Source organism: Mobula hypostoma, chromosome 28 (genome assembly GCF_963921235.1).
Source record: "Mobula hypostoma chromosome 28, sMobHyp1.1, whole genome shotgun sequence".
Taxonomy (NCBI): domain Eukaryota; kingdom Metazoa; phylum Chordata; class Chondrichthyes; order Myliobatiformes; family Myliobatidae; genus Mobula; species Mobula hypostoma.
The window spans coordinates 25053386-25077995 of record NC_086124.1 but is presented as its reverse complement, the minus strand read 5'-3'; the positions used below and the strand labels follow the sequence as shown (position 1 = coordinate 25077995).

Sequence of the window (24610 nt, the reverse complement as noted above, 5' to 3'; positions counted from 1 at the left end):
CTCCTGCTCCAGTTCCCTAACACGGTTTGTTAGGAGCTGCAGTTGGATGCACTTCTTGCAGGTATGGTTGTCAGGGACACCGGAGGGCTCCCTGACTTCCCACATCCTGCAAGAGGAGCATTCCAACATCCTGCCTGGCATTCTCTCTACGCTAGACAATCTGAACAAAAAACTTACCAGAACCTACCCTGGCCTCTGCCTGTTCTCGCCAAAGCCTGTTGAGCCAAAGCCGCCCCACTCTGACTCAGTCCACTCTGACGATGGCCGCTGATTATGGTGGTCTGCTTTTAAACCTTGGCGCGCTACGTCACGCGCCTGCGCAGTGCAGACCCTTCTCCCCGAGCAGTGTTTAAAAAAAAATGACTTTTTCTACCCGATTTCTTCACTCACTTCTTCAGCTGCTTGCTTCGACTGAAACATCTTCGACACCCTCAACATAACATCCCCACTCCTGTACTCATTACACTGATTAATGAAGGCCCATGTGCCAAAAGCTTTCTTTATGGTCCTGTGATGCCACTTTCAATGAATTATGCATCTGTACTCCTTTCTTCTACCGCACTCCTCAGTTCCCTACCGCTCACAGTGTAAGACCTGTCCTGGTTGTTCTTACCGAACTGCAAAACCTCACACTTCTCTGTGTGTGATGGGACGGTGTGGAAGGAGCTTCACTCTGTGTCTGACCCCGGGAGTGTCTGATGGGACGGTGTGGATGGAGCTTCACTCTGTGTCTGACCCCGGGAGTTTGTGATGGGATGGTGGGGAAGGAGCTTCACTCTGTGTCTGATCCCGGGAGTGTGTGATGGGACGGTGTGGAAGGAGTTTCACTCTGTGTCTGACCCCGGGAGTTTGTGATGGAAGGTGTGGAGGGAGTTTCACTCTGTGTCTGACCTCAGGAGTTTGTGATGGGACGGTGTGGAGGGAGCTTCACTCTGTGTCTGACCCCGGGAGTGTGTGATGGGACGGTGTGGAGGGAGCTTCACTCTGTGTCTGACCTCAGGAGTTTGTGATGGGACGGTGTGGAGGGAGCTTCACTCTGTGTCTGACCCCGGGAGTGTGTGATGGGACGGTGTGGAGGGAGCTTCACTCTGTGTCTGACCCTGGGAGTGTGTGATGGGACGGTGTGGAGGGAGTTTCACTCTGTGTCTGACCCTGGGAGTGTGTGATGGGACGGTGTGGAGGGAGTTTCACTCTGTGTCTGACCCTGGGAGTGTGTGATGGGACAGTGTGGAGGCAGCTTCACTCTGTGTGTAAAGAAGACCACATTTTATTTACAAAACCAGTATACAAGAAAACAATTGTACCTCCATATTAACAGACTCCAAACCCTCAGTGAGGTGGTCACCTCATTAATGTTGAATCAAACCACACAGTTAAATCAAACTGAAACAGTGACAGCCAAACCTATGCTCTGAATGTATTTGTAATTGATTCCACACACACAGGGAAATCACCCTTTCTCTCCCCTCATCTCACCCACCCCCACACATACACACACACACACAACGTACAACTTCCTCCCTCATGCTTACGGCTTCCCCCCCACCTCTCTCTCTCTCACACTCACAAGATCTCTCTCACACACACTGAACAGTACCCCCCCTTGCGCGCGCGCGCGCACACACACACACACACACACACACACACACACACACACACACACACACAGAGGTGCCCCTCTCTCTCTCACACACTCAGTGTCTCTCTTTCTCACACACACTGAACAGTCCCCTCCTCTTACACACACACAGACGCGTGACCCCCCCCCCACACAGACACAGACACTCACTCTGCATGGGCACAGACAAGCAACACTCCCCTCCCAAGCACAGATTGGGACAGATCATTGTGTGGGGACACCTCCCAAGTTCCCAGTCAAGCCCCCAGGCTCATTTGCTCCCAACGGGCGCGGGAGGAGGGGGAAATGTGGTGGGTGCAGAGGAGATGCGGGAATCTCCTTCGTTCCTCGGCTACTCGCAGAAATCCTCCAGGCGAATGCGGTGGGGGTCCTGTGGGTGTCGCAGAGCCACCCCATAACGCAGGAGCGCCTCCACATACGGGGGCCAGTACGTCTCGTCCAGTTCCAGGTAGGGGTCATGGGGGCTTCTCATCGTCTGGGTCATCAGGCGCTGCCGGAGGGAAGAAAGAGGAATGACTGTTAGATCACTGACGAGGAAAGGGGGAGAGAGGGGTAGGGCAGAGGGAAGAGAGAGGGGCAGAGGGGTAGGGGAGGGAGGGAGAGGGGCAGGAAGAAGGGGATGGGAAGAGGGAAAAGAGGGGTAGGGGTGAGAGGTGGGGAAGGGGTAGATGGGCAGGGGAGGGGAGAGGGTGGGAGTGGGGGAGAGGAAAGGGGAGGAAAGGGGCATGGAAGATTGGAGGAGTGGCAAGGCAGGGGGAAGAGGGAGGGCAAGCATTGACGGGTCAGAGGAGAGCCGGTGGGGGTTGAGGAGGAAGAGCCATCCCATTGGACGGCCTGGGGTACTCGAGGTTCAGGGTAGCTGCTGGAGCGCCCAGGGCCATCAAGAGTGTGGGGTATGTTCTCAACTCGTCCTTCACACCTGTTCACCCACCCATTCCGTCTTCTCACCTCGAGCATTTCATGGAAGGTGATGAGGTTCGAAACGCTCCCGGTATGGGCGAGTCTCTGCACAGGACAGAAGAACAAGCTGAGTTAATACTCCCACCCTGGGACTGAGACAGCCCATCACCCCTCTGGTGCGGCTCCCCATCCACAGGGAAGCCTCCAAATTCTCCGCTTCTTTCCCACCACATCACAGCGATCCCCAACCTCCTCCCACTGTTAACCTCACTCCTGCCCTCCACCCTGTACTCTCTCCATCTCCTTCTCCTCTCCCCTGATCCCATCTTCCACCTAAATCACCTCTATTCTCCTTCCCTTTCCCGCCCCGTAACCACTCATCGCTGCCCCTTAACCTCTACCCCTTGCCCTCTGGGGGCGTAGCGGTCAGTGTGACGTTTTTACAGGTCAGAGTTCAGAGTTCAATTCCCGCGTCCTCTGTAAGGGGTCTGTACGTTCTCCCTGTGGGTTTCCTCCCCACCGTCCAAAGATATTCCAGATAGTAGGTTAATTGGTCATTATAAATTATTCCGTGATTAGACGAGGGTTAAATTGAGGGTGTCGGGTGATGCGGGCGGCGCAAATGAAAGAGCCGGAAGGGCTGTCTCTCTCAATAAAATAAATCAGCTCAAACTTCTTCCACCTCCAGCTGTGTCACTGAACACCAGCAAAGGATTAGTGAGATGGCAGGAGTGATGAGGTGAGACTGAGGTAGGCACGGGACTGTGCCAGCGACCCAGGTTCAGTTCCTGTCGCTACCTGTAAAGAGCTTGTACGTTCTCTCCGTGACCGCGTGGCTTTCCTCCGACTGTCCAAAGATGTACCGGAGAGAGACAGTGAGCTGTGGGCTTGCTATGTTGGTGCCGGACACTACAGGCTGGCCCCAGCACATCCTCAGATTGTAGTGGTCCTCGTTGACCCCAGATGAAGAATTTCACGATCTTTAGTCATTTATTTATTTAGAGACGCGTGGCACATGGCCAAGTGGTTTAGGCGTCAGTCTAGTGATCTGAAGGTCGCTGGTTCCAGCCTCAGCTGAGCCAGTGTGTTGTGTCCTTGAGCAAGGCACTTAACCACACATCGCTCTGCGACGACACCAGTGCCAAGGTGTATGGGTCCTAATGCCCTTCCCTTGGACAACATCGGTGGCGTGGAGAGGGGAGACTTGCAGCATGGGCAACTGCTGGTCTTCCATGCAACCTTGCCCAGGCCTCAGTCAACATTGAAATCGATGGACAGCCGAAGAAGAAGAGATATTTAGAGACACGTCGCGGAACAGGCGAGCTTCGCTGCCCAACAACCCACCGATTTAACCCTAGCCTAATCACTGGACAATTTACAATGACCAATTAACCTACTAACCGGTACGTCTTTGGACTGTGAGAGGAAACCCACGCGGTCACGGGGAGAACGTACAAACTCCTTACAGGCAGTGGCGGTATTGAACTCGGCAATCCTGAACTGTGATATCACCACGCTAACCGCAGCGCCGTTGTGGTGCCTGACGTTTCGATGTACTCTTCACAAGTAACGCTGATCTTTCTAAAATCTCTCTCTCCGGCCGCGGCCCCTCGAGCCTCCGCCTACCTTCTTTTTGCCGCCGGCCTCTGCCACGCTGGGGGGAGGGTAGTGCGCGTCCAGGAAGCTGCCCAGGGCGTTCAGCAGCCTCTCCTTCAGCACAGTCAGTCTCTCCAGGTCTCTCCTCATCTTCTGCAAGGCACTGGGTATGAGGGTGGCAGTGGGGGGGGGGTCATTGAGATGCCACTATGTTTCCCTCCCCGTCACCCCCTCTCCTCCTCGCTCCCTCCCTCGCCATGTCACTCCTGCCCTGCTGCCCCTTCCTCAGGGTGCTCCACCCTGGCCCCTTTCTCCTCAAAGCCGCTCCCTCCGCCCTTTCTGCCCCTGGATCTAGACCCCCTCCCCGCGAAGCTGCCTGCCCGCTTCCTTTCTCGCAGCACGACATCCCTGAACCTCCCCTCCCTCCCTTTGCCCCTCCAGCCTCCAGCGATGCTCTCCTCCAGCCCCCTGCCCCTCTCCGCCTTCTGGCAGCACTCCCGTCCCGTCGCCCCTCCTGCCTCACCGCCCTGCACCGCAGACCCCCCTTGCCTCACCTGTTCTCCGACAGACTGTGGAAGACAGTTTGACGTTCCTCATCTCGATCCTGCAGCGACTTCACAATCTCCTGCTGCTCTTCCAGCCACTTCTGCTCCCTGCATTGCGGCCACAAGACGAGAGGACACAGGAGCAGAGTGAGGCCATTCGGTCCATCGAGTCTGCTGCTGCCATTCCATCACAGCTGATTTATTATCCCTCTCCACCCCATTCTCCTGCCTTCTCCACGTAACCTTAACACTCTGACTAATCATTAGAGCTTAGGAGGGATGACAGAACCTAACAGTGACTCCTTTGCTCGCATCTTCAGAAAGAGCTCTATTTCTACCTTTAATATCCTTTTCAGGGTTCTTTTGAAGACCCTAACCTGGAGTTACACGCAGGCTTCAGTTCTTTGCCGGAATGGGACCCGTTCTCAGGGTTCCACAACTGGCCGCTATTCGACATGCCAAGGGTTTGGCCTGAGAATCTCGATCGTGTTTGGAAGCCTAAGATATCGGGGCTCTGGTGATGGGCGGATCGAGGGTAAGGCAGGAGACTCGTGTGTCGTCGGGGAAGCCAGAAAATCTTTCACTGTGGGCCCGAAGACCTGAGGTCTTTGCGAACTTTGGACACAGAGCTCAAAAAAAACCCAATGAAACAGATTTTTAAGAACGTAAACAGCGGGTTGTTGTTATGTCTCCAGGCTCACTGTGAAAATGGGGGGACACCTCCCTCTCCCTTGCCAGGGAGAGAGAGAACCTGTGGTTTGTCGAATGTTGGATGAAATGCGAAGCCTTTGGGGTAACTTTGGTCTGTGTCTTTGCTATTGCTTAGCACACGCCTAGGCTCAGTGATGGTACCGATGCGCGTTTTCTTTTCCACTGGTGGGGGGAGGGGGATCGTTGCTTGCTGCCGCTCACGTGCAGGAGGGGGGAGCTGGGGGGGACTTTGGGGTTCTCACGTTTAACTGTCGTTCATTCTTTGGGGCACGTCTCTGCTTTTGTGGACGTTTGCGAAGGAAAAACATCTCAGGATGTATTTTGTATACATTTCTGACATTAAATTTGACCTTTGAATCAAGAACCTATCCACCTGTGCTTTATATTCACCCAAGATGTTGGCCTCCAGAGCTGTCTGTAGCAATGAATTTCCACCTTCTGGCAAAAGAAATTCTTCCTCATCTCTGTTTGAAATGGACAAATTCGATTCTGAGGTTGTGCCTTCTGGTTTTAAACTTGTCCATTGTAGGAAACATCCTCTCTATCGAGTCCTTTCAATATTCGATATATTTCTACAAAATTCCCCATCCCCCATCCTTTTAAACTCCAGTAGGTACAGGGACAGAACCGTCAAATGCTCCTCATATGTTTAAATAGCATCATCCTTCTATTCTGAGGCTGTACCTTCTGGTCCAAGACTCCCCCACTGGAGGAAACACTCTATATCCACTCGATCTCTGACTCCTAACTCTCTCTCTGTCCCTATAATCTAAACAAACCCGAGCCAGGGCTCAGTGGGGGGGGTTCACAGCTCAGTGACATCTTGCAGCAATAAGATTGAGGTTTTGAGATCAAAGACACACGGGTCAGGGTTGGGGAATTGTGGGCATGCGAAATTGGCAGCGGAAAAATGGCGACACTTGCAGGCTGCCCCCACCACAAATCTCGCCGATTTAGTCTGACGTAAATGCATATCACTATGCAAATATAAATAATCTTTTAATTATTTAGAATATAGAAAATGAGTGGCAGTGGGAGTGGGAAATTGCTCTTAAGAGACAAATCAAGAACCTATAAACCTCTGCTTTAAATATACCCAATGACTTGGCCCCCACAGACGGCATTCTATAAGCTCAGACAGGCTCGGTTTGACAGATGGGAGGGTAGCAGAGGTGGGAAGTGCCTGAGAGGGTCAGAGTGGCAGCTGGGATTCGAACCCCGATCAACATACCTCTCCAAGCGCTCTTGCAAGGACTTCTTACGGGCACGAACACAGGACAGAATCATTTCCAGCTGCTGACCAGTCGACTGCAACTGAGAGTGAGTGAGAGTGAGAGAGAGAGAGACAGACAGACAGACACACAGGTACACTCTGTCCAAAGGAGTGAAACACCCTCCACACCGTCCCATCACACACTCGACCAGGCACAGCGTGTAGCTCCTTCTACACCATGTCATCACTTACTCAAAGGATTACACAGAGAATGAAGCTCCCTTAACACTGCCCCATAACAAATTCCCAGGATCTGACACAGAGTGAAGTTCCTGCCACACACGCCCAGCGTCAGACGTAGAGTAAAGCTCCCTCCACACCGTCCCATCACACAGTCCTGGGGTCAGACACAGAGTGAATCTCTCTCCACACAGTCCCATCACACACTCCCAGGGTCAGACACAGAGTGAATCTCCCTCCACACTGTCCCATCACACACTCCCAGGGTCAGACACAGAGTGAATCTCCCTCCACACTGTCCCATCACACACTCCCAGGGTCAGACACAGAGTGAATCTCCCTCCACACCATCCCATCACACACTCCCGGGATCAGACACAGAGAAAAGTTCCTTCCACACCGTCCCATCACACACTCCCAGGGTCAGACACAGAGTGAAACTCCCTCCACACTGTCCCATCACACACTCCCAGGGTCAGACATGGAGTGAAGCTCCTTCCACACCGTCCCATCACACACTCCCAGGGTCAGACACAGAGTGAAGCTCCTTCCACACCGTCCCATCACACACTCCCAGGGTCAAAGAGCTGAGCTCCCACAGCACACTCCCAGGGTCAGACACAGAATGAAACAACTTCCTCACGGTCCCATCACACACAGAGTGAAACTCTCCTGACCGTTCCATCACACACTTCCTATCTGCTGTGACTCTGAATGGACACTTGCAGGTGATATCGCTCCATTTAAAAAGTGGGACAGCACTGCCCTCTGCTGTCTCCACCATGAAAATGCAACTGTGAATCTGGACCCACAGTTTCCTTTTTCAATGTTTCTCTGTGCAGACATTCAACCGATAGAAATAAAGAGCTTGCTGAAATAAAGTGGACTAAACACAGTGAAGCTCCCTCCACACCGTCCCATCACACACTCCCAGGGTCAGACACAGAGTGAAGCTCCCACCACACCATCCCATCACACACTTCCAGGGTCAGACACAGAGTGAATCTCCCACCACACCGTCCCATCACACACTCCCGGGGTCAGACACAGAGTGAAGCTCCCACCACACTGTCCCATCACACACTCCCAGGATCAGACACAGAGTGAAGCTCCCTCCACACAGTCCCATCACACACTCCCGGGGTCAGACACAGAGTGAAGCTCCTTCCACACCGTCCCATCACACACTCCCAGGATCAGACACAGAGTGAAGCTCCCTCCACACAATCCCATCACACACTCCCGGGGTCAAAGAGCTGAGCTCCCACAGCACACTCCCAGGGTCAGACACAGAGTGAAACAATTTCCTCACGGTCCCATCACACACAGAGTGAAACTCTCCTGACCGTTCCATCACACACTTCCTATCTGCTGTGACTCTGAATGGACACTTGCAGGTGATATCGCTCCATTTAAAAAGTGGGACAGCACTGCCCTCTGCTGTCTCCACCATGAAAATGCAACTGTGAATCTGGACCCACAGTTTCCTTTTTCAATGTTTCTCTGTGCAGACATTCAACCGATAGAAATAAAGAGCTTGCTGAAATAAAGTGGACTAAACACAGTGACACTCCCTCCGCACCGTCCCGTCACACACTCCCTCCACACCGTCCCGTCACACACTCCCAGGGTCAGACACAGAGTGAAGCTCCCTCCACACCATCCCATCACACACTCCCAGAGTCAGACACAGAGTGAATCTCCCTCCACACCGTCCCATCACACACTCCCAGGGTCAGACACAGAGTGAATCTCCCTCCACACCGTCCCATCACACACTCCCAGGGTCAGACACAGAGTGAATCTCCCTCCACACCGTCCCATCACACACTCCCAGGGTCAGACACAGAGTGAAGCTCCCTCCACACCGTCCCATCACACACTCCTGGGGTCAGACACAGAGTGAAGTTCCCTCCACACAATCCCATCACACACTCCCAGGGTCAGACACAGAGTGAAGCTCCCTCCACACCGTCCCATCACACACTCCCAGGGTCAGACACAGAGTGAAGCTCCCTCCACACCGTCCCATCACACACTCCCAGGGTCAGACACAGAGTGAAGCTCCCTCCACACCGTCCCATCACACACTCCCAGGGTCAGACACAGAGTGAAGCTCCCTCCACACCGTCCCATCACACACTCCCAGGGTCAGACACAGAGTGAAGCTCCCTCCACACCGTCCCATCACACACTCCTGGGGTCAGACACAGAGTGAAAGCCCGTCCATACCGTCCCATCACACACTCCTAGGTTCGATGGGACGGTAAGCTCCCTCCATGTCCTCCCAGAGTACAGCAAGCTTGGAACAGGGCAAGGAATTTTCCAAAGCAGATTCCTTACCTCTAGCTTTCCCAAGCAGGTGAGCACTTCCTTGTTGACGGGCAGGGCTGTGAAGATATAGAAGGTTTAACTGTTGCCAGCAGAGATGCTGGGACGTTTCGCAGGTAGCGGCTGCCCTAACGTCCTGGGGCAACGCGGGATGGGAAGGAAGTGGAGGAGGCAGTGGGAAAGCACTCACCAGTCCCTGTCCCAGCCTTGGCCTGCAGAGGCCAACAGCACGAAGGGTGAGAGCGCAGCGGAGAGACGGTGGGTGGGCCAGAGGTGACCCGGTCTGACTGAAGTTTTATATGGCCACAGAGATACAAGGTTTGAGAGCACGTACCAGGAGGCTCAAGTACGGCTTGTATCCCAATGCTATGCTTGACTGGACCTCTTCTTTTTTCCCCCCTCTTCTCTATTCCTCGCTCAGACCTCTTACCTCTTCTCACCTGCCTATCACCTCCCCCTGGAGCCCCTGCTCCTTCCTTTTCTCCCATGGGCCACTCATCTCTCCTGTCGGATTCCTTCTCCAGCCAGCTTCTCGCTTCATCCACCGCCACCCCCCCCCCACCCATCTGGCTTCTCCCCCACCTTCTTACCCTGGCTTCCCCACCCTCCCTTTCCAGTCCTGATGAAGGGCTTCGGCCCACAACGTTTATTTCCCTCCATGGATGCTGCCTGACCTACTGAGTTCCTGAGTTGTCTGTGACAAGATGGCCTTATAATCTACCTCGTTGTGATCGTGTACCTTACCTGCACCGCACTTTCTCTGCCGCTGTTACAGTTTATTCTGCATTCTGCTGTTGTTTTACCTCAATGCACTGTGTAATGATCTGATCTGCAGTACTGCGCTGAAGTCTTGGGCGCCTATATATAGCTCGGGTGCTTCAGACTTTTGCACAGAACTGTATTTGTCAACGTGGAGCGGACAGGGGATTTGCAAATCGGGCAGGAACGAAGAACGTTGGGAACGGTGAGGGTAGAGCACCGCGGGAGCGGTGTGGGACGGATCGCAGAGAAGGCGTGCTGGCGCGGGGAGTTGGTGTCTCACGGCTGCGGACACTCCCAGCCCTGAGACACCAGGCAAGGTCATTACAGAATGTCGCTCTGATGCTTCCCACTCCCTTCCCTTCTTCCCAGCCATTATTCTCCCTCTCCCAGCCCCCTTCGCACTCTCAGTCCACGATTGAGACCCATATCAATGGTCCAGGTGTGGGTCAGTGGGACTTGGCAGATTAACACGGAGTAGATGGACCGAAGGGCCTGCTTCTGTGCTGAAACTGCAGGCAAGACAAGCTCTTCAGCGGATGTTAATCCGACAGACGGGAGGGCGAAGGGGAAGGACTCCGGACATACCCCAAGAGGTGTCTCACAGAGAAGAGCTACTGGAGATGGATTCTCTGTGCTGAGAAAGATTTCGGACACATCCCAAGCGGTGTCATGCGGAGGGGAGCTCCCGGACAGAGATTCTCCGCCTTGGCAGTGATTCCGGACACGTCACAATCAGTGTCTTACGGAGGAGAGCTCTCAGAGATGGACCCTCTGCCTCAGGAGAACAAACAGAAGGGGGTTCGGACACACAGAGGGAATGCCGGGAAAGCCCTAGGGGTGAAAGAGGGAGGAAGGGAGTTCGGTGGTCTCTGCTCTTGGGGGGACTCAGCTGAATGGGGAGACACCAGGGTGGTTGGGGCAAGAATGCGAGGAGGGACCGAGGCCACTACTCACGCTTGGGGTGTCTGTTCTTTTGAACGTTCAACTCCGCCAGCAGAACCCTCTCTCGAGCAAACAGCACGGCCAGCTAGCAGGGCGGGGAAGGAGGATAAAGAGAGGCAAAGTCATTGGTGAGGTGGGACGGGGGTGGGGGTGGTGGATGGGGAAAATCTCTTTCCGGCTCAACAGTGTGGGAACAGGCCTCTCGTCCCACGCGTGCTGACCAGGACGCAACGGGAATCTAGTTATTTGTTTAGAGATACCGTGCAGAACAGGCTCTTCCAGCCACATCCCCCCAGCAACCCACTTGTTTAACCCTGACCTAATCATGGAACAATTTACAATGACCAATTAGCCCCCTAACTGTTCCAGTCTTTGGACTGTGGGAGGAAACCGGAGCACCCGGAAGAAACCCATGCAGTTTACGAGGAATATGTACACATTCCTTACAGAATGGCACCGGGTTTGAACTTCGAATCCCGACGCCCTGAGCTGCACCACCCCCCCCGCCACCTAATTGGTTGGTGCTGCCCCAGGATGGTCTGTAGCTCCCGGTTCCTGGGTTTTGAGAGCTCGGGGTCTCTGAACAACAGCGGGCGAGGGCGGGGACGACAGCAGAGAACAGAGATGAGGAGGGATTTCTTTAGTCAGAGGGTGGAGAATCTGTGGAATTCAGGCCAAGTCACTGGGTGTATTTAAGGCAGAGGTTGATAGGTTTTGAATTGGAGAGGGCGTTAAAGGTGACAGGGAGAGTAAAGGAAAGGTACGTCACATCCGGAGTTTCTCCGGTTAGCAGACGATTTCCCTCCACGCCTCTCTGACATAGTGGGGGACCGCGTACGAGGCAAGTCACAGCAGTGGTTTGCCATTGCCTTCTGCCAGGTGAGTTTCTAAAGAGATCACCAGCTCATAACCCAGCACGGATGGAAAGCATGCAGGGGAGCCGGCTGGATTCGAACTCGGGACCTTTCGTCCCAAAGTCCGACACTGATGCCACTACGCCACCAGCCGGGTCACAGGGTGAATGGGGGCAAGAAAATCAAAACCCAGCAGCGATTGAAAGTAAGGGTGCTCACTTGATAGGCCGAATCATCTAATTCTGCTTCTGTAGCTTAAGGACTTGCCTTTCCGATTCAAGCCCCTCCCCACCCCAACGTCAGGAATGAGCAATAAATGGCGCACAGGGTGGGGGTTTATTTGCCCTCCCCCAAGTCTGTCGTGGCACTCACTCACCGGGTTCTCCGAGTCCTGAACCTCCGGCCTCGGGTCGCACAGTGTCAGCTTGTCCTGAAACTGATGACGTGGGAGAGTTAGGGTAACCAAGACCACCGGGAAACTGAAGCACAAACTTCCACAAGTGCTACCACCGCCCCCCCCCCCGCCCCTACCCACCCATCCCTGTCCCATCGGGAAATTCAAAAACAACCTTCTTTCTCCAGGATGGGAACGTGGGGCTAGTATCCATAAGATATAGGACATAAGACGAACCCTTACTAGCCAAGAACCTATCAACCTCTGCTTTAAAATATATCAAACAACTTGGCCTCTACGGGCATCTGTGGCAATGAATTCCACAGATACACCACCCTCTGACTGAAGAAGTTCCTTCTCATCTCAGTTCTAAATGGATGGACTTCCACCCTGAGGTTGTGTCCTCTAGTCCTAGACTCCCCAAATGTAGGAAACATCCTTTCCATATCCACTGTATCTCAGCCTTTCGATATTCGATGAGCTCTCTGCCCTCACCCCGTTCTTCTAAACTCCAGCGAATACAGGCGCAGGACCATCAGTTCTTATTAACCCTTTCATTCCTGGTTCTGCCACCACTGATGCCAGGCATGCAATCTCTGAAGAGCACTGATAATCACCCTTCTTACAAAGACGCTGCCCAGAAGGCAGAAATGGCAAACCACTTCGTAGGAGAATTTGCCAAGGACAAGCACGGTCACGGAAAGGCCATGATCGCCCACGTCTTACGATGCGACACCGAGTATTGGCCTTCACTGGTCAGGGAACTGAGTTGATGAACTGCGAGGTAACACTGCAGCTCTATAAAACCCTGGAGTACTGTGCTCAGTTCTGGTCACCTCATCGTGGGAAGAGGGAGGAGGGCCGGTTTCAGGAAGAGATAGTAAGGCAAGTGGGAAGAGGTGGGTTTGGGCGGATTCTTACCTCACCCAGCTCCCTCCAGGCCTGGTTGCACTCCTCGAGGACCAGTTCCTCTGCCGATGACGAGACAGCCGACTCCGCCATCAGTGGTGGGGGCAGGCAGCTCTGATACAGCGCCGAACGCTTGGCCAGATCTCGCGCCTGCCGGGATTCAACACAAAATGGCGTTGGAGGGGGTGCGGGGAGCTTAGAGCTGGAATGAATCACTCCCTTCTTCTACCCACCAACTCCCGTGGCAAGGCGCTCCCTTGTCACGGTACTCCCTCATCCATCCTCCCTCTGACCCCCACCGCGCTCTTCTCCTCTGCGGTATGGCATTCCCTACCCAGCACAACCCCCCACAGCGCTCCCTCTTGTCCTCCTGCAGCACTCTCTCTTCACCTAAATCCCCGTGCCCCTCTCCCTCCTCACCCAACCTCCCTTCCCTCCTCAAATAAACCCACCTCCTCCTTCTACAGCACTCCTTCATCCTCCGGGGAAGCTCCCTCATTTGACCCCACTGTCCTCGCAGTGCGATGACTCCTGACACCACCCCCCCCCGCCCAGACAGCACTCACTCCTTGCCTGAACACCCCTCTCCCCCGCAGTGCTCCCTCCTCACCTACGCAGCCCCCCACCCCCTGCCGGTCCTCCCATGACGCCCCCTCCTCGACCCCTTCCCATCCTCGCGCAGCGCTCCCTCCCCTCCACCGTGTAGTAGGTAGGGTGAGGGTGTTGAAGGGTCGAAGCGAAGGGAACGAACCTCTCACCTCCTTGAGGAGTTGGTCCTGGAGTTCCTGGGCAAAGAAAAGGGAGAGAGGAGAGGTTGTCACATAGAGCACGCAGTTCCGGTGACCTGAGGTTCTGCAAGGTGGCAAGCCATCTCCCCAACGCACCCCCAGCTAAACGACACACAAAATGCTGGAGGAACTCAGGTCAGGCTGCCCTTCAGCCCATCACATTCATGCTAATCCCGTCTTCCTGCACGTGCTCCATTATTCCTCCATTCATTGCCTGCACCAGAGTGCAGGATGGGCCATGATTCACACAATGCTTCATGGCATCAGCGACCCTGGTTCAATTCCCACCACTGTCCGTAAAGAGCTTGCACGTTCTCCCAGCGACCGCGTGGGTGTCCTCCAGGTGCGCGTCTCCTCCCGCGTACAAGTTAGTAGGTTCATTATTTCATTTGTTTTTTGAGATACAGAGTGGAACAACCTTCGAGCCGTGTTGCACGGTGAACCCTGATTTAACCCTAACCTAATCATGGGACAGTTTACAATCAGCCATCAAGCAACCACTACGTCTTTGGACTGTGGGAGGAAACCAGAGCACCTGGGGAAAATGCACGCACTCACGGGGAGAGCGTGCAGAGACTCCTTGCAGAGGAGGCCGGGATTGAACTCCAAACTCTAGCATGCCCCGAGACAATAAACCCTGTGGTTTATCAGTCTTTGTGTGTGTAGTGTTAGAAATCCTACAACACACACAAAATGCTGGTGAACGCAGCAGGCCAGGCAGCATCTATGGGAACAGGTACAGTCGACGTTTCGGGCCGAGACCCTTCGTCAGGACTAACTGAAAGAAGAGCTAGTAAGAAATTTGAAAGTGGGAGGGGGAGGGTGAGATCTGAAATGATAGGGGAAGACAGGAGGGGGAGGGATGGAGCCAAGAGCTGGACAGGTGATTGGCAAAAGGGATACAAGGCTGGAGAAGGGAGAGGATCATGGGACGGGAGGCCTAGGGAGAAAAAAAGGGGGAGAGGTGCGCCAGAGGATGATGGAGAGCAGGCAAGGGGTTATTGTGACAAGGACAGAGAGAGAGAGAAAAAAGGAAAAAATAATAAATAATAAGGGATAATAAATAACAAATAGGGGATGGGGTGAGAATGGGAGGAGGGGCATTAACGGAAGTTACAGAAGTCAATGTTCATGCCATCAGGTTGGAGGCTACCCAGACGGAATATAAGGTGTTGTTCCTCCAACCTGAGCGTGGCTTCATCTTGAAATCCCACGTCAGTCATGGTAGCATAGAGGTTAGAGCAATGCCATTACGGCTCAGTGCAGAGTTCAAAGTTCAGGGTTCAACTCCGCGTCCTCTGTAAGGAGTCTCTCTCTGTTCTACCCATGGAATGGTTGGGTTTTCTGCAGCTGCTCCGGTTTCGAGATACAGCATGGAAAAAGCTCTTCCTGCCCCACTGCCCAGTAAGCCCTGCTTTAACCTGAACCTGATCATGGGAGGGTTTATAATGAGCCAGTAAGCTACCAACCAGTATGTTTTTGGACTGTGGGAGGAAACCGGAGCACCCGGAGGCAACCCACGCGATCCACGGAGAAATGCTCTTTGCAGAGGAGGCCGGAATTGAACGGCGCACTCTGATGCCCCGGACTGTAATAGTATCGTGCTAGCCACTACGTTACCGTGACACCCCAAAACAAGTGGTGTAATCGAGCAGCGCGGGCTCACTGGATTGGTCAGCCTGTTATCCTTCTGTATCCACAAATAAAAATAAAATACTCCAAAGACAGACATGTGGGCAGGTTAACTGGTGACTGTAAATTATCTCTCGTGTGAAGTGAAAATCAGCAGGATTAAAGTCGGATTAGTGCCACACACAAAAGGCATCACAGTGTTGGCTAGAGAGCAGTAACACAAGCTAGAGCGAGGGAGGGGGAAGGGGTAGGACAAGAGGGAGGGAGGGGGGAAGGACGGAGGGGGGGAAGGACAGAGCGAGGGGGGAAGGACAGAGTGGGGGGGAAGGACAGAGCGAGGGAGGGGGGAGGACGGAGCGAGGGAGCGGGAAGGACGGAGCGAGGGAGCGGGAAGGACGGAGCGAGGGAGCGGGAAGGACGGAGCAAGGGGGGGAAGAGGACGGAGCGAGGGGGGGAAGAGGACGGAGCGAGGGGGCAGGACGGAGGAGGGAGAGGGCAGGACGGAGCGAGGGAGGGGGAGGACGGAGCGAGGGAGGGGGAGGACGGAGCGAGTGGCGGGGAGGACAGAGTGAGGGGTGAAAGGACGGGGGAGGGCAGAGCGAGGGAGGGGGAGGACAGAGCAAGGGGGTGAGGACGGAGCGAGGGAGGGGGAGGGGACAGAGGGGGGGTGAGGGCGGAGCGAGGGGGTGAGGGCGGAGCGAGAGGGGGAAGGACGGAGCGGGGGGAGGACGGAGCGAGGGGGTGAGGACGGAGCGAGGGGGTGAGGACGGAGCGAGGGAGGTGAGGACGGAGCGAGGGGGTGAGGACGGAGCGAGGGGGTGAGGACGGAGCGAGGGGGTGAAGGACGGAGCGAGGGGGGGAAGGACGGAGCGGGGGGGAAGGACGGTGCGAGGGGGGGAAGGTCGGAGCGAGGGGGGGAGGACGGAGCGAGGGGGGGAGGACGGAGCGAGGGGGGGAGGACGGAGCGAGGGGGGGAAGGTCGGAGCGAGGGGGGGAAGGTCGGAGCGAGGGGGGAGGTCGGAGCGGGGGGGAGAACGGAGCGAGGGGGGGACGTTGCAGGGGGGGACGGTGCGGGGGGGGACGGTGCAAGGGGGGGACGGAGCGAGGGGGGGAGGACGGAGCGAGGGGGGAGGACGGAGCGAGGGGTGAGGACGGAGCGAGGGGGGGGAGGACGGAGCGAGGGGGGGAAGGTCGGAGCGAGGGGGGGAAGGTCGGAGCGAGGGGGGAGGTCGGAGCGGGGGGGAGAACGGAGCGAGGGGGGGAAGGTCGGAGCGAGGGGGGAGGTCGGAGCGGGGGGGAGAACGGAGCGAGGGGGGGGACGTTGCAGGGGGGGACGGTGCGGGGGGGACGGTGCAAGGGGGGGACGGAGCGAGGGGGGGAGGACGGAGCGAGGGGGGAGGACGGAGCGAGGGGTGAGGACAGAGCGAGGGGTGAGGACGGAGCGAGGGAGTGAGGACGGAGCGAGGGAGGGGGAGGGGAGCGAGGGAGGGGGAGGGGAGCGAGGGAGGGGGAGGGGAGCGAGGGAGGGGGAGGGGAGCGAGGGAGGGGGAGGGGAGCGAGGGAGGGGGAGGGGAGCGAGGGAGGGGGAGGGGACAGAGCAAGGGTGGGAGGGGACAGAGCAAGGGGGGGAGGGGACAGGCAGAGGAACTGAGGAGTAGATCACAGGCGAGAGAGGGGCAGAGTGAGAGAGAGTGGGACAGTATCATCTATCCATCATTAAGGACCCATCACCCAGGACATGCTCTCTTCTCATTGCTACCATCAGGAAGCAGGTACAAGAGCCTGAAGACCCACCCTCAATGTTTTAGGAACAGTTTCTTCCTGTCCACCATCAGATTTCTGAATGGACATTGAACCCATGAGCACTCCCTCACTACTTATTTAATATCATTTTTAAAATATATAATTCTCATTGTAATTTACAGTTTTTATTACTTTATATCGCAATGCACTGCCCAGTCAGGGCTTGCTCAGACAGTCACTCAAATTTAAATTCAAATTCACTCCCTCAGCCTCACTCTCTAAAATTAAAACTAACTCAGTTTCTCTGAAATTTTGAAACTGAATCCACTCACTTCACCAACAGTTGCCGGGGCACCGACTCCTCGTCGCTTTCTCACTGTTTTTGGATAGCTCCTTATTCCCAGACACACAGTTCCACTTCCTCACTCAGACTCACTGTATGGACAATGAACCCATAAGCACAACCTCCGTGTTTAAAACCAAAAGACACGGGAGCAGAACTAGGCCATTCAGCCCATCGAGTCTACTCCGCCATTTCACCATGGTTGATCCATCTCCCGCTCAGCCCCAATCTCCTGCTTTCTCCCCGTATCCCCTTCACGCCCTGACTAATTAAGAACCTATCAACCTCTGCCTTAAATACACCCAATGACTTGGCCTCCACAGCCGTCTGTAGCAACGAACTCCACAGATTCACCACCCTCCGGCTAAACAAATACCTCCTCCTCTCTGTTCTAAATGGACATTCCTCCACTCTAAGGCTGTGCCCTATGGTCCGAGACTCCTCCACTATAGGAAACATCCACTCTATCTCGGCCTTTCAACATTCGACAGGTTTCAATGAGATCCCCCCTCATTCTTCTAAATTCCAGTGAGTACAGACCCAGAGCCATCAAACACTCCCCATATGTTTACCCTTTCATTTTCAGAATTATTCTGGTGAACCTCCTCTGAACCCTCTCCAATGTCAGCACAGCCTTTCTTAGGCAAGGGGCCCAAAACTGCTCACAATACTCCAAGCGAGACCTCACCAGTGCCTTATACAGCCTCAGAATTACTTCCCTGCATTTATATTCTAGTCCTCGCAAAATGAATGCTAACACTGCATTGCCTTCCTCACCACTGCCTCAACCTTCAGGGAATTCTGCACAAGCCCCTTTGTACCTCAGATTTTTGAATTTTCTCGCCATTTAGAAAATAGTCTATGCTTTTATTCTTTCTACCAAAGTGCATGACCGTACACTTCTCAATACTATATTTCATCTGCCACTTCCTTGCTCATTCTTGTAATCTAAGTCCTTCTGTAGCCTCTTTGCTTCCTCATCACTACCTGCCCCTCCACCTATCTTCATATCATCTGTAAACTTTGCAACAAAACCATCCATTCCATCATCCAAATCACTGAACATAGAACGTAAAAACAATCAGTCCCCACACAGACCCCTGTGGAACACCACTAGCCACCGGCAGCCAACCAGAAAAGGCTCCCTTCATTCCCACTCTTTGCCTCCTGCCAGGCAACCAGTGCTCTATCCACGCCAGTATCTTTCTTGTAATACCAAGGGTATCTTGTTAAGCAGCCTCATGTGCAGCACCTTGTCAAGGGCCTTCTGAAAGTCCAGGTACACAACATTCACCGATTCTCCTGTGTCTACCCTGCTTGTTACTTCATCAAAGAATTCCAACGATTTGTCAGGCAAGACTTTCTCTTGAGGAAACCATGCTAACTACGGCCTATTTTATCATGTGCCTCAAAGTACCCTGAGACCGCATCCTTAATAATCAACTCCAACATCTTCACAACCACTGAAGTCACGCTACATGGCCTATAATTGCCTTTCTTCTACCAACCTTCCTTCTTTTCCTCTCTTTTTGCACGACTTTATTAGTTTCATTTTCTTTTTTATATATACTTACTGTAGTTTATAGTTATTATTATTATGTTTTGCAATGTACTGCTGCCACAGAACCACAACATCTGCCAGGGATGTTAAACTGCATTTCGATTCTGAGGTGGAATGGTGGTGCGGGACTGAGGGGGTGTGCAGGGCCAGAGGTGATCACAGAGACAGGGAGGGGGTGTCACAGGGATGAAAAGGTTGTGGGGTACACGCCCGTATCTGGGGATGTCGGGAAACCTGCTGACCGTGGGGGTCCGATCCTGGGACGCCGAAAACTGAGTTCCTCCCTCCATCGTCTGTACGCTCTCCTAGGGGGAAGAAAAGAACGGTTGTCAATACATGGGGCAGGGTTGGTGGGCATGAGGGAGTGTATTAGGAGAAACAGTGGTGACGTGGACCACTATTTGCCCAACTCAGTCACACACACACACACACGCCCACCATCACCTGGGCAGCATCAAAACCCTTTCTGACAGACACTTCACCTTCCCCCATCGCTCCCATCTCTTCACTCATTCTCCCCATTGCTCAGGGGTCTCACCACCCAGTACACAAGGGGCAGAAATCTCACGCACTCGTACTCAAAGTTCAATGTAAATTTATTACTCTGCAAAACAATTTTTTTTTGAAAAGTTGCTTCCTCAGAATTTTTTTTTAGCTTACGATAGACCGCTTGAAGCTGAACACAAATATAATTTCAGACTACTTGTATCACATAGGAATTTGGAGAAACAAGAAATTAACTTTTATTGAATATAATGCACTTAATTGCACAACGGTGCTGACACTTTGCAATAGATCAACTAAGCTAAAAATGTTTTGTTGATAATTTATTTGGACTTCATGTCTGAGGTTTCTTGCTCGAGTGTCCAACAATAATCAGCCAGCATTGATGGATACCAAGCAACAAACACAAAGTACTGGCAGAACTCAGCAGGCCAGGCAGCATCTATGGAAAAAAGAGTAGTCGGCATCTCAGGCAGAAACCCTTGGTCTTGGCCTGAAACGTCAACTGTACTCTTTTCCGTAGATGCTGCCTGGCCTGCTGAGTTCCTCCAGCATTTTGTGTGTCTTGTTTGGATTTCCAGCAACTACAGATTTTCTCTTGTTTGTTAATGGATTCCAGTTGCCCTGATACGGTTTCTCCTTGACCACAATGTCCTGGTGAAACCTTTCACCATGCTGGTCACTGACAGCGCCAAGATTTGCAGGGAAGAAGTCTAAATGGGAATGCAGAAAATGAATCTTTAGAGGGCTATGGGTAAGCCTAGGTAGTTCTAAGGTAAGGGAAATGTTCCGCACAGCTTTGTTGGCCAAAGGGCCTGTATTGAGCTGTAGGTTTTCTGTTTCTAGCAGTCATAGTCATAGTCATACCTTATTGATCCTGGGGGAAATTGATTTTCATTACAGTTGCACCATAAATAATAAATAGTAATAGAACCATGAATAGTTAAATAGTAATATGTAAATTATGCCAGTAAATTATGAAATAAATCCAGGACCAGCCTATCGGCTCAGGGTGTCTGACCCTCCAAGGGAGGAGTTGTAAAGTTTGATGGCCACAGGCAGGAATGACTTCCTATGACGCTCTGTGCTGCACCTCGGAGGAATGAGTCTCTGGCTGAATGTACTCCTGTGCCCACCCAGTACATTATGTAGTGGATGGGAGACACTGACCAAGATGGCCTGCAACTTAGACAGCATCCTCTTTTCAGACAACACCGTCAGAGAGTCCAGTTCCATCCCCACAACATCACTGGCCTTACGAATGAGTTTGTTGATTCTGTTGGTGTCTGCTACCCTCAGCCTGCTGCCCCAGCACACAACAGCAAACATGATAGCACTGGCCACCACAGACTCGTAGAACATCCTCAGCATCGTCTCGGTCTCCTCAGGAAATAGAGACGGCTCTGACCCTTCTTGTAGACAGCCTCAGTATTCTTAGACCAGTCCAGTTTATTGTCAATTCATATCCCCAGGTATTTGTAATCCTCCACCATGTCCACACTGACCCCCTGGATGGAAACAGGGGTCACCGGTACCTTAGCTCTCCTCAGGTCTACCACCAGCTCCTTAGTCTTTTTCACATTAAGCTGCAGATAATTCTGCTCACACCATGTGACAAAGTTTCCTACCGTAGCCCTGTACTCAGCCTCATCTCCCTTGCTGATGCATCCAACTATGGCACTACGTTGCACTTCATAGTTTTGTATGCTTGTCAACCAGTCGCACATAGTTTGGTGCTCTGTAGATGCCAAGAAAATTTTCAACAACAGCCATGAATGCCTTCCATGCAATTTTCTCCAGTCCCACTAGGAGTTCTTCGAATTGCCTGACTTACAGACCAACAAAAATGCCTTCATTAATCTTGACATCAGTTAGGTGTCTATGTGGGTATTCTTGGTCTCTACACAAAAGTCTCTTATTTATTTAAATTTGTTTGATTAGATCTGTACTTACAGCTTATGGATCAACTTCATCTTAAAATTCAACATGTTTGGATGTGATACAAGGTCAGGCTTTAAGACCGTGTTGTGGTGCAGTAAGGTCGTCTCCTGTTTCACCGTTACTGGTTGAAATGGGTCAATTACCCTGACAGTTGCAGAGGCTAAAGTTGTTAACATACTGGGTTAACTTGAGGGGGCAGAGGTACGATCACCCTGTTAAAAGTGTGCTGGAAGACTGCTGGCAATATCACAAAAGAGTGTTTTTAGTTTTGGGTGGCTGGGTTATCATCACGCTAGGAATAAGGTATTGCTGGATTATGTAGCTTTTGTGGTAAACTGCCATGGTTTTTTCCTGCAAACACGAGGAAATCTGCAGATGCTGGAATTTCAGGCAACACACATAAAAGTTGCTGGTGAACGCAGCAGGCCAGGCAGCATCTCTAGGAAGAGGTACAGTCGACGTTACCGGCCGAGACCCTTCGTCAGGACTAACTGAAGGAAGAGATAGTAAGAGATTTGAAAGTGGGAGGGGGAGGGGGAGATCCAAAATGATAGGAGAAGACAGGAGGGGGAGGGATGGAGCCAAGAGCTGGACAGGTGATTGGCAAAAGTGATATGAGAGGATCATGAGACAGGAGGTCCAGGGAGAAAGAAAAGGGGGAGGGGAGGGAAAAGCCCAGAGAATGGGCAAGGGGTATAGTGAGAGGGACAGAGGGAGAAAAAGGAGAAAAAGAATGTGTGTATATAAATAAATAACAGATGGGGTACTGTCCAGCTCTTGGCTCCAACCCTCCCCCTCCTGTCTTCACCTATCATTTCGGATCTCCCCCTCCCACTTTCAAATCTCTTACTAGCTCTTCTTTCAGTTAGTCCTGACGAAGGGTCTCGGCCTGAAACGTCGACTGTACCTCTTCCTAGAGATGCTGCCTGGCCTGCTGCGTTTACCAGCAACTTTTATGTGTGTTGCATGGTTTTTTCCCCCAATTACTTTAGTTGATTTTAGGTTCCATGATTTAATGAAGTCCAAGGATCCTGATATGCCTGAGTCTATTGATTCATCTATACGTTAAGGAAACTTATGGTGATATGTAAACCAATTTTACTGATGGATCAAAAGATAATTTAACTGGGAACGTTGGTGTGGCTGTTTTTGTGCCTGAATAAAGAAAAGTCTTGTTAACCATTTATACAGCAGAACTAGTTGACATCATTTTGGGCTTACAGTGGGTAGAGGAAACCTGTCCTTGCAAAGTTATAATTTGTTCAGATTCTTCTCGGTTTTGACTACTCTCAGGTCATTCCAGCAGCAGGTCAGATTTATTGCTGGAAGCTCTTCAAACTTTATTTCATATTCAAAGTATTGGTCTACGTATTCTCTCCTTATGGGTCGCAGCACATAGAGGTGTTGGGGGCATGAGCAGGTTGATTGTTTGGCCAAAAGAGCTGTTAAAAGTTGAACTGTGGACACAGGCCTTCCACTTAGCAAATCAGAAGCTAAGGGGATGGTGGGACTAAGAATTGGGGGATTATGGCAAGATTTGTGGAATAATGGGCATAAGAGGAGATACCTTTACAGAATACATAAAACTGTTGGATTAATGGGAGAAGGGGGCAAGACAAGAAGCGAAGGAATTATATTGACTCGACTTAGAATTGGGCATACGATACTTAATTATTCCTTGGATCTTGTTGGAAAACATCACTCTGGGGTGTCTAGGTTTTGTCATCATGAAACAGTTGAACATTTTTTTTACAATGTGAAGCATACAAGGTTGAAACAAAGCAAATGCAGGCTGCACCACTAGCTTCGGGGATTGACAGTTTTCATTTTAAAACTTTAAGTTATTGAAGTGACTTTTATTTAACTCATAATATCATCTTTCATTATTTACAATCTACAGGGCTTTTGGGGGTAATTTAGTTTTCATTTGATGAAGAACTAGTGAGGGTTTTATTTCCCAACTCTCTACACCACACTCCAGTCCAGCTGGTGGCAGGAATACACCTTTAAGTTGGACTGCCAACTGCCATTAAAAGCCAGAAGAATAATTCTGACCTGAATTATGAACTGGAAAACAAGTACAGCTGACTTTTTTTTAAAAAATGGTGCATGATAGGGAAATTTCATGGTGATTTTCATGATCAGCAGCTTAAAATCCGTATTCAGGAAGCAAAATCCTTGCTGTCCAGTGTAATCAAAGTACAGTATATTTACGTCAGCATATACAGTACAACTTGATGGGCTGAACGGCCTAATTCTGCTCCTATGTCCTATGGTCTTCACCCCTGACATTTATTTTCTTGCGGGCATTCACAGTAAATATAAGAATCAATGAAAGACTGCACCAACAGGATAAGCAATGTACTACTAATATTAATTTTATGCAGATGACGTGGCTCAAAATGCTTTACAACAGGATAAAATACAAATATGAAAATAAAATTAAAAAACAGTAAACACGAAATAAAGACAAAAAGTTAAAAGCAAGGTTAGATAAATTAGTTCTGAGCTGATGTGTAAAACGTGCCAATTGAATCTGCGGCCTTAAAAGCTTCAGGTATTGAATGTGCAAAAAAAACCAAACTGTGCAAGTAAGTTAGCCAGCAATAAACATCGAGAACGTGAGATGAAGAGGTTTTGAAAGTGGGTCCATAGCAATTTTCAGGACAACCTCAGACTCAGGACTCAAGGCTCGCTAAAGACTCGGACCCGAGACTCGCCCTGACTTCGCCGCTCCAATTTAAACTTAAATTTACATTTATATTCAAGTTCACTCCGTTTCTCACTGAAATTGAACATTCACTCACTTCACCGACAATTGGCGCCTTTTCTTTCTCCCGTCCTGTCGCCCTCTCGCCGTCGTCCATTCGAGCGGGCCGACATCAGGCGCGTTACCGCCGCCCACTGGCCGGAGGGTCGCCCGACAGCAAAGACTCTCCCCGAATTAACCTCCCTCAGAAAATAACTCATAAAGCCCAAAGCTTTTCAAAAAGCCAAATAGACAATTGGAGTATTGTGAGCAGATTTGGGTCCTCATAGTCATACTTTATTGATCCCGGGGG

General features: G+C 51.9%; 1 protein-coding gene across 1 annotated transcript; it reads right to left on the bottom strand.

Annotated features, from left to right (window-relative positions):
* Nucleotides 1–1261: 1261 nt before the first annotated feature.
* On the bottom strand, nucleotides 1262–24439 carry cenpk (centromere protein K). The gene is made up of 12 exons (XM_063035565.1): nucleotides 24356–24439; nucleotides 19346–19408; nucleotides 13795–13821; nucleotides 13049–13186; nucleotides 12110–12169; nucleotides 10892–10964; nucleotides 9188–9234; nucleotides 6623–6705; nucleotides 4690–4788; nucleotides 4166–4298; nucleotides 2588–2644; nucleotides 1262–2129 (listed from the first exon to the last, which is right to left on the bottom strand). The coding sequence occupies exons 1-12, from the start codon at nucleotides 24413–24415 to the stop codon at nucleotides 1971–1973; spliced, it is 999 nt and encodes a 332-aa protein (XP_062891635.1). The 5' UTR covers nucleotides 24416–24439; the 3' UTR covers nucleotides 1262–1970.
* Between the last annotated feature and the right edge of the window lie 171 nt (nucleotides 24440–24610).